This window comes from Electrona antarctica (assembly GCF_951216825.1).
Source record: "Electrona antarctica genome assembly, chromosome: 1".
Lineage (NCBI taxonomy): Eukaryota > Metazoa > Chordata > Actinopteri > Myctophiformes > Myctophidae > Electrona > Electrona antarctica.
This window is the reverse complement of record NC_136806.1, coordinates 6,778,378-6,788,377: the sequence shown is the minus strand read 5'-3', so window position 1 is coordinate 6,788,377 and position 10,000 is coordinate 6,778,378. Positions and strand designations below refer to the sequence as shown.

The window sequence follows — 10,000 nt, the reverse complement described above, 5'->3', positions numbered from 1 at the left end:
TAACAAAATGTGCACATGCTCACGCTCTACATTGGGGGGACGTGCAACAGGCCAACAGCATGTGCACCAAGGCCCACCCCCACTCGATCATGATTGGAGGAAGGCCCCTCTCATCCTGATTGGATGAAGGCTTTGCCACCCGCCACCAAAACTGAAACTAGGGTTTTTTGACCCCAGGGGCTCACTGGGGACAGGGAGGAACTCCTTATATGGTCAGCACACTCTATAGTAGGGAGGATTATCCAAAAAAAAAGAAAAAATACGTGATATTTGAATGAAGTGAAATCACTGAATATACCTTTAAGGTATACGTGTTCCTTTTTGGACTCTCAAAGAGTCAACGGACACACCGTGCACTCTGACTGTGTGTGTGTGTGTGTGTGCGTGTGTGCGTGCGTGCGTGCGCGCGTGCATGTGGGACACACCGTGCACTCTGACAGTGTGGTTGTCTCATCACCGTGGCAACCGAACGGAATGAAAGTTCTCCTGATGTGGAAAAAAAAGACTCGCTGAACATATGGGAACCTCACACCTGATTAAGATACAGTCTAGGGAGAGAAACACTGATGTATGCATGCAATGCACACACACACACACACACACACACACACTGGAACAGCACGCACGTATGCACGCACGTATGCACACAAGCACGCACCCACACACGCACACTTGAACACCACCAACTCATTTTAGATGTGTTCATAAACTCCATTTAGAGAGAGAGAGAGAGAGAGATTCAGATAATGAAAAATTGAGAGAAGGTGAGAAAGTTTCATTTTGACAAGAACCAGAGAAATATCCACTTTTGACACACCTAGACGTGCACACACACACACACACACACACACACACACACACACTGCGCACTCTCTCTCTCTCTCTCTCTCTCTCTCTCTCTCTCTCTCTCTCTATCTCTCTCGCTCTCCCAAGTTTTCTCTTTCTAACACAGTTTCAACAGCACTTGGGCCTATACTGTATAGTTTATAGTTTTCATTTCTCTGCAGTAACAGAAGGAAAGCAAAGCCTGGCTAATATCTGAATGTCATATTGTCACAGCTAGAAGAGCTCTGCTGTGAAATGCGGGGGAAAATAATCAAAAGCAAAATGTCACGTCCACCATCTGCCATAATTGGCCTTCAAATTCATGGCTGTGGGCCATTATGCGGCAAAGGAATATATGTGTTTTTTTATTTCAATTTCATATATATATATATATATCCCATTCTAGGCGGGAACCCCTTTTGGTGTTAGCATTATGTTATGCTTTAGCTATTGAAAAATAGCAGATCTACAAGCTCGTAGCGTGCCACCGAGTGGCGCGCTACGAGCTTGTAGGTCTGCTATTTTTGAAAAAAACGACTGACACAGAAACATAGCTTTTTCAGAAAACTCAGGATGTAGAAGACATTTTTAGAATCTGATCTCAGGTCAAAATGGGTTAAATATATACACACACGCACACACACACACACACACACACACACACACACACACACACACACACACACACACACACACACACACACACGCGCGCACACGTGGACAACTGATGGGCCAAGTTCCAATGTTGCAGGATTGTGTTACTGTGATGACAATGACACACACATAGGAGTACGTGTGTGTGTCTGTGTGTGTGCGTGCATGTGTGTCTGTGTGTGTCTGTGTGCGTGTGTGTTGTCGGGGGGGGTATTTTCAAGCACAAAACAACAAAAGCGTTAAAGATGGGAAGATTGGTAGACACACCTGTCCACTGGGCCAGGGAGATAGATCCACCTGCCGTGTGTGTGTGTGTGTGTGTGTGTGTGTGTGCGTGCGTGCGTGCGTGCGTACGGCAGATCACCTGTCAGATTGCATTGTCCCTCCAATGGGTTTTTTTACACTCTCACGTGGTGACTGATGCGTTATAATGGATCCCACCGCAGTATAGGCAAACCCTGCTGTGATTGGCCAGTAGTCGCTGTGATTGACAGTTCTCGTTTTTGCAACTATGCCTAAACCTAACCTTAACCCTAAAACTATGCCTGCCTGTGAGCCAATCAGATGGGTCTATCCTAGAGCTGAGGTGGGATTCAGAAGTCACTGTACGTCACCAAGACTAGGAACACTATTTTGACAAAACATACAATAAAAGATTGGCTATTTGAACTATTCAAAAATGTTGAATAGTCACACTGCTGAATAGGACCCTAAATATCTGCCAAAAAAAATAGCAATTTGTTTTTCTGTGCTTGTTGGTCACCTATTTTCAGTGAATGAATGTTCACCTCTTCTTGTTTTCTTTTCATGTACTGTATGTGGGTCAGGGACCGGGTCAGGGATTGATGTTTGTGTTGTTGATCTGCTGGTCGTGACCGCAGCAACTCATTTATCGTTTATCGAAGGTGTTGTCGCAGACGGGCAGAAACCTCTTCATGATTATATTTCAAACTGTACAGAAATCCCACAAAAGCATCAAAAGAAAGTAGCAGATCCTGGAAGTTGGAATCGCGGCTTGCTTGAGACGGTGCCCCCGTTTACTCAAACCTGGCACCATTTGTGACCAGATTTGACTGAGAGACTGCCATCGCGCAAATTCCAGCTTTTCACCAGAGGAGAAAAAACTTTTTTCTTCTTTTTTAAAATGAGTTAATAGCACAGTCAGACTCTTCACATACTATACACATTTCATGTCTGAAATAAGTGTCAGAGCTGAAATCAACATGTAAATATGAAATAAATGCTTAAACATGTAGCTAGGTGTAATGTATAGAGACCACAGAAGTGAACCTTTCAAGCCTGTTTTCTCAACTCGCTGTTTCTCTGCAAGACATTACTCTATAAGCCATATCTCCAAAACTGGTGGTTCAAACTGAACAACCAATATGTCAATTTGAAGCTATGATTTCCTGCTTTCATATGGCATAAAGAAACAAAAATTCAAAAAAATCCCTCAGTCAAATCTGGTCACATTTACAGACTGGAGAGGTTTCCACCCGCCAGAGACAATATCATTTCCGTTCAGATGTATTAAAACCGTTGGGTGCCTCAGACGCGTATATACACGTCTTTAGATCCTTTTAACACATTCTGGGCGGGAACCTCTTTTGGTGTTTTTTTAAGCATTATGTTATGCTTTAGCTGTTGAAAAATAAAAAATAAAATAGCAGATCTACAAGCTCGTAGGTCTGCTATTTTTGAAAAATCGGGGAAAATGCGGCACAAATCTTTTAATATATATTCTAACGTTTCAACTCAAATCTTTGCTTCTGAGGGGTTCCTGGAACAACATGTTTTCAGATGGGGGTCGGTGGCCAAATACATATGATTCTAGGGGTCCTTGACATGAAATCTGCCTCATCTGCTTTGGCACTCTAGCGCAGGGGTTCTCAACGTTTTTGGCCGGGGACCCCCGGAAATGCTTTGGCAATGTCTTGGGACCCCCGCCCCGCCCCCTCCCGACCCCCAATATAAATTGACTGCTACAATAACCTTAAACCATTTTGGGCGGGAACCCCTTTTTGATGTTTTAAGCATTGTTATAATTTAGCTATTGAAAAATAGCAGATCTACAAGCTCATAGCGCGCCACCGAGTGGCGCGCTACGAGCTTGTAGGTCTGCTATTTTTGAAAAATCGTGAAAATAATTTTTTTTTAAAAATCATTTTTTTTTAATTTTGTTTTGAAAATAATTTGGGGACCCCCTAAAATAATTTGGCGACCCCCCGAGGGGTCGCGACCCACGGGTTGAGAACCCCTGCTCTAGCGCCTTTTATTCTGAAAAATTTGTCCGGCAAAAGTAGTGTTAACACGCATCCCCCCCCCCCCCCCCCGTCTTCGTCTTGGCCACACAGATGCAGCAGATGGTCAACTCCGACATGCGCTTCACAAACAGCCAACAGCCAATCGAAGCCGCCCTCAGACCCAGGAGCCAACCCGGCGGCGGCCTGTGTCAGCCGGGGGGTCAGCTGACCACCATCAACCAATCGCAGCTGGGGCTGAGCGGGAACTCTCTTACCCACAATTCCCCGTCGCCGCCGGGGAGCAAGTCGGCCACGCCCTCTCCCTCCAGCTCGGCGCACGAGGACGACAACGACGATGGATTTAGGGTAATGGATGCTTACGCACGCACGCACGCACGCACGCACGCACGCACGCACGCACGCACGCACGCACGTCAATACTAAATGTATTGACAATTTCGTCAACAATAACAACTAGACTAAAATGTTAGGGAGGGACTAACTAATGGAGAAGAGATCCAGTAGAACTAAACGACAAGTCATTTTATGTTTGGTTGCACTGGGGTGTTGCACTTTGAAAATAGCCGATCTACAAGCTGCGACGCGTTGTGAGCTTGTAGATCAGCTATGTAAAATCAGCCATTACATCAAGGCCTGTCGCCAAAATAAACTCTAAAATCTTAAGTTGACTAAAACTAGACTAAAACTAAAAACTTTTGCGGTGACTAAAATATGACTAAACCTAAATGGAATTTTATTCCAGAGACTATGGGCTCTATTGTCGTCAGTGCTAAACTCCTTATCCCCTAAACCTTTTTTTTTTTTTTTTTACTATTTTGAAAATATTTTTTTAACAGTTCAAATAGCCCATCTACAAGCTCTGCACAACGTGTTGATGTTGAACAATTTTTAAATGTTTTTCAAAATAGTAAAACAAATAAAAATAAAAGTCAAATAAGTTTAGGGATAAGGTGTATGGCACTGACTAAAACTAAATCAACAAAACAAAAATCAACACGCACGCACGCACGACACGTGCACGTGCACGCAGACACACTACACTGTTTGTTTAAGAGTGAGTCACATGTCATTCAGTTTGCAGCTGCGTGCATCGTGGGTTTGTGTGTATAATTTCTGTGTATTATGTTAATATTGTTTTTTAAGAATACCGTAGTTGCGTTCTCCGTGCATGAATATCGACTCACCTCACATTCCCCTAAAAACAGCTTCTCAGCACTTTGTACTGACTCTCAAATTCTAGAGAAGTTACACCATGGGAATACCACTTCAAAGTTAAAACTCATTCACTGCCGTTGACGTCGTTTGACGTCTTTTTTCCAAAATAGCCCCCGCTGCTGAGGACGGCTTTAACCCATTTTGACCTGAGATCAGATTCTAAAAATGTATTCTACATCCTGACAGTTTTCTGAAAAAGATATGTTTCTATGTCAGTCGTTCTTCGATTTTTCAAAAATAGCTAAAGCATAACATAGTGCTAACACCAAAAGGGGTTCTCGCCCAAAATGGGTTAACGTCTTTTTGGGTTCATATTGATTCACAATAGCCTCTTTTATATTTACCGAACCGCCGGCCTAGTGGTCTGGGCCTGTAATGCGTATCGCGGGTTCGAGTCCCGATCCCGACGACCTTTGCTGCGTGTCTTCCCCCCCATCTCTCTTCCCGTTTTTCTGTAAATCTATCAATAAAGGCAAAAAGCCCCCAAAAATATCTTGAAAAAAATAGTATCTTCCCCGACGCTATAGGCAACACTCTCTTCCGCTGTGGTCCGTCAATGAAATGCTTCCCCTGCCGTCCACATTGAGGCTCACATTGAGGCTGATTGAACAGAACGTCAACATCCCCTGTCTTCATACTATGCTCTCTTTTCTCCTCCTCGTCCTCCTCCTCCTCCTCTTCCTCCTTCCTCTCCTCAGGTAGAGAAGCGTCCCATGGCGCCGGACACGCCCCCCAAGAAGGCCAAGACGCCCAAGAAGAAGAAGCGCAAGGACCCCAACGAGCCGGTGAAGCCCGTGTCGGCGTACGCTCTGTTCTTCAGGGACACACAGGCCAACATCAAGGCCCAGAACCCCAACGCCACCTTCGGGGAGGTGTCCAAGATAGTGGCGTCCATGTGGGACGGCCTGGGGGACGAGGCCAAGCAGGTACTGACACACACACACACACACACACACACACACACACACACACACACACACACACACACACACACACACACACCCACACACACTATTTACAATTTAGCAGACGCTTTTAATCCAGAGCGATTTACAGTAAGCAACCTAAACATGAAGTAATACATCAAATGCAGAGGAATGTAAACATCACTATCTCTCTCTCTCTCTCTCTCGCACGCACGCACGCACGCACGCACGCACGCACGCACGCACGCACGCACGCACGCACGCACACACGCACGCACGTATGGTAGCCTAGCCCAAGGAGGATGTTTGACTGAGGGGTGGACTGTCTGGTTCCTGGTGCAATGTATGCTGGGTAAACAGATGTGATTACATCATACATGGCACTTTGAATGACGGCACAGCAAGATGGGGAGTGAAAGGAAAACAGTGGAAGGAAGTATCGGGTCAATGGATTATTAATAATTATGAATAATTATTAATAGTTATTATTAATAATTACCAATTACTGTTCACAAGAACAAAAGAAACATTGATCATCAATATGATTATTAAGGGACCAAGAAGTCCCGAAGGGACTTTTTTCTTCTTCTTCTCCTTCTCCTCCTTCCGCCAAAAATAGCAGTTCTGGCTGAACTGTTTCACGAAAAAAAACCTGTCTGTTTGTCTGTTTGTCTTACAGAACTACAAGAAGAAGACAGAGACAGCTAAGAAGGAGTATCTCAAACAGCTGGCTGCATACAGGGCCAGTCTGGTCTCACAGGTAAGCACTATATTATATATTATTAAATCTCTGCTGTTAGGAGTTATTTGTTTTATGCATTTTATGAATTTTATGATATATATATTTTTTTTTAATAATTAATTTAAATGTATCGATTAACACTCCCATCGCCCAGGACGAAGTTCTTTGTCCTTTCTATTAGTAACGCCCGACGCTCAGGACGAAGTATTGTCCTAAAGACGAAGTTTATTGATACGAGAACAGATCGCATGGCTGTATAGCCCAGGCGCGCCTGCTGGGCTCTCCTCGGTGACGCGCAAGACTGAGACGTCATCGAAAAACTCTCTCCCCTGTTTAGCTGATGAAAACGAAAATCTTAAAACGTTCATAAATCGCGATCTAAATCATCCCGTCTTTTTCTGAAAAAAGATCCTGTGTTAGACGGCGCTCCGCGGTCCAGTCGCTAGTCTTGATAGATTTATTCTTGTCTCCCGTTGTCGTCGATCGACTCTACAGTGCTGTGGCTATTGTTAGCTGCTACACAACATCATGAACTTCCGGCCGGTCCGTCCGGAAAAGGCGTCCGTGTTTATAAATCGACTGGGCGCATGAATGTAATGGATTAAATAGTTCCGGGCAATTAAAGTGTTAATGGGAGCCATCCCTAAAAACACTGCTCCTCTCCTCTCCTCTCCAGAGTTACATGGACCCCGCGGACATGAAGCCCCCGGGTCATCCGTCGTCCTCGTCCTCCATGTTTACGGCCAAACCTCCGGTCTACTCCGGCGGCCACCCCGGGGCGGGGCAGCAGCAGCACCCCTCCGCCCGCCACCCGGGCATGTACATGCCCTACCCGCCCCACCCCCACCCCCACCACCCCTCGCACCCGGCCGCCAGCCCCGGCCACTTGCCCCCGCAGCACCAGGTAAGCTTTTAGTTTCCGTTCGTTTTGGCTGTTGGTCAGAGATTGTAAACAAGTGACGTCACCCACCGTAATTCGAATACTAAGGGCATTTTGTTAATCATTTCAGTTTGTTTGAGTTAGTTTTGTAAACACACAATACAGTTTCAGTTATCGTTATCGTTTTATTTATTCTTTTTAATTGTGTTTTAGTTTTTATTCATCTTCATTCATGTAAATGTGTATATATAGGGAACACAGGAAGCATGAGCAATTCATCAAAACTGTTACATAATGACAAATAAGCATATTAGTAATCAAGGACAAACTAAACGATTCTCAGCATCTGAAACAACCTAAGCTTTGCTCTGGTAAAGCACTTTGAGCTGCATTTCATGTCATGAAATGTGCTATACAAATAAAGTTTTATTATTATTAATCCTGTGAGGCTGACAAATACAGGGTTTTCTTGAGGCGATGTAACAAAAATGTTTTTATTTTATTTTTTATTTTAGTATTTAACTATAATAACCTTTGACCTGCAGGTGCACCCCCAGCTGCAGAGCCTGTCGTCGGCCACCAGGGGGGGGACGGGCGCGGGCCAGCCACGGGCCAGCCTCCCCCACCAGGGGGGCAACAACGTGGGCGTGGCTGCGTCGCCGCCTCCGCTGCAGGTCAGCAGGGTTGATGATTTCCTCGACTAATTCTATGACTGCCTTTTTTCACTGAGCAAAACTAAATGGAAACTAAATGAAACCTAAGCTACGATGACTACAACTAAGACTAAATATATTGACAATTTCAACAACAAATAAAAACTAGACTAAAATGTTAGGAAGGGACTAGTGGACAAGAGATCCAGTTTAAGTCATTTGACACTTGGTTGCATGCTGAAAATAGCAGATCTACGAGCTTGTAGATCTGCTATTTTCAGTAAGTGTGAAATGAGTCATTACGACGGCATCAAGGCCCACCAAAATACATTTTAGTCGACTGAATCATCTGTAGATTTAGTCGACTGAAATCTTATGATATTTAGTCGACTGAAACTAGACTAACACTAAAAACACATTCCAGGTGACTAAAATGTGCCTAAAACTAAACGAAAAAACTGTGACTGAGAAACTATGACTTAAAACTAAAATAAAAAAAATGTGCTCTCAAAGCAGGTCAGCCCTCCGCTGCACAGCCACCAGGCTCACCTGCAGAGCCCCGCACAGCACCACCACCACCAGCAGGCGGCGATGCACAGTCCCCATCACCAGCAGCAGCAGCACCAACACCAACAGCACGGTGGCGCTCACGGGTTGGGAATGAGCCACTCGCCGGGGATGACGACGCACTCGCCCGGAATGTCCCACTCGCCCGGAATGAGCCACTCGCCCGGAATCACACAGGTGAGAGAGAGAGACGACGCCACACAGCAGCGTAACTAGACGTCAAGACCTTTTAAGCGTCGTACGAAGCAAACTCAAGTCGTGACAAATCATGACAACAAACACAATATTACACAAAAAAAGTGTTGTTTTTCTTCTATCTAATTATTTGTTCGGCCCAAAACATTGTGTTTATTGTCATGATTTGTCACGACAAGAGTTGGCTTTGTCCGCGGCGTAACCGTCTTTAAATAAATACTTTCTGAAACGTCTATGAGGAAAACGGGGAATAATTTTCCGGGTCTCTCGAGGGGGCGGGACCAGAAGCAAAACAACTAGCATAAACACAACAGTTTTTACAAAATCGCATTGCTTTGAGATTTACATTAGACAATTATAAGTCCGATATGTTTTCTCCCCGATTCCGATCTTTTGAAAATCATGTGATCGGAGCCGGTTTCCGATCACCCGATTCCGATTGGGACTCGCCACTTCTGACTTCCTTCAGGTTACACACGCCACCAGAGCTGTTGGGAGGCGACGCACGTGTGTGCCTATGGCGTGTGGCTGTGTGTGCTACCGACAGCCACCACCAGGCTCCGCCAAACTTTGTTCAACTCGCCGTATTATACGTATTTATAATTTTATTTTACCGACGGCACGGCCCGGGCGGCAGTGTGCCCGTTTGGGGCCGATGCGTTGTTGTCTGTGTCACGCTATAGTTACGCCCCCTGACGCCACGTCATTCAATACGCCCGTGCATGGACAAAAATGTGTTAGCTTTCTTTCATCATGGATTTCACAACAACGCCACGCCAGACTTCCCGGTCCTTCATTTTTGCCATCCCCAGTTCCTGCTTACTGATAGCATGTGTCCCTGTAATAGCGATGACATCAGGGAAGGACAGTTTTCTACCTCTGGTCACCACGCACGCACGCACGCACGCACACACACACACACACACACACGCACACACACACCGCTATAGGTCTCCATCTCCTCGAGGTAATAGCCATCTCCGTGGCTGTGAGCTGCTGATTTAACCCATTTACACCTGACATTGACATTTTTAAAAAGTCTTCTAAATCCTGAGAGTTTTCTGAAATACTGATTCTAT

At 45.1% G+C, this 10,000-nt stretch overlaps 1 protein-coding gene across 2 annotated transcripts in view; it reads left to right on the top strand.

Annotated features, from left to right (window-relative positions):
• tox (thymocyte selection-associated high mobility group box) overlaps nt 1–10,000 on the top strand; it is a 61,010-nt gene that overhangs the window by 46,623 nt on the left and 4,387 nt on the right. Inside the window, exons 5-10 of one of the 2 annotated variants that reach the window (XM_079512094.1) lie at nt 3,834–4,088; nt 5,657–5,884; nt 6,564–6,644; nt 7,303–7,530; nt 8,052–8,180; nt 8,676–8,903. In XM_079512094.1, coding sequence (XP_079368220.1) covers nt 3,834–4,088; nt 5,657–5,884; nt 6,564–6,644; nt 7,303–7,530; nt 8,052–8,180; nt 8,676–8,903 — 1,149 coding nt within the window. Of the gene's footprint in view, nt 1–3,833; nt 4,089–5,656; nt 5,885–6,563; nt 6,645–7,302; nt 7,531–8,051; nt 8,181–8,672; nt 8,904–10,000 lie in introns of both variants that reach the window. The other variant, XM_079512093.1, reaches the window with a different exon arrangement.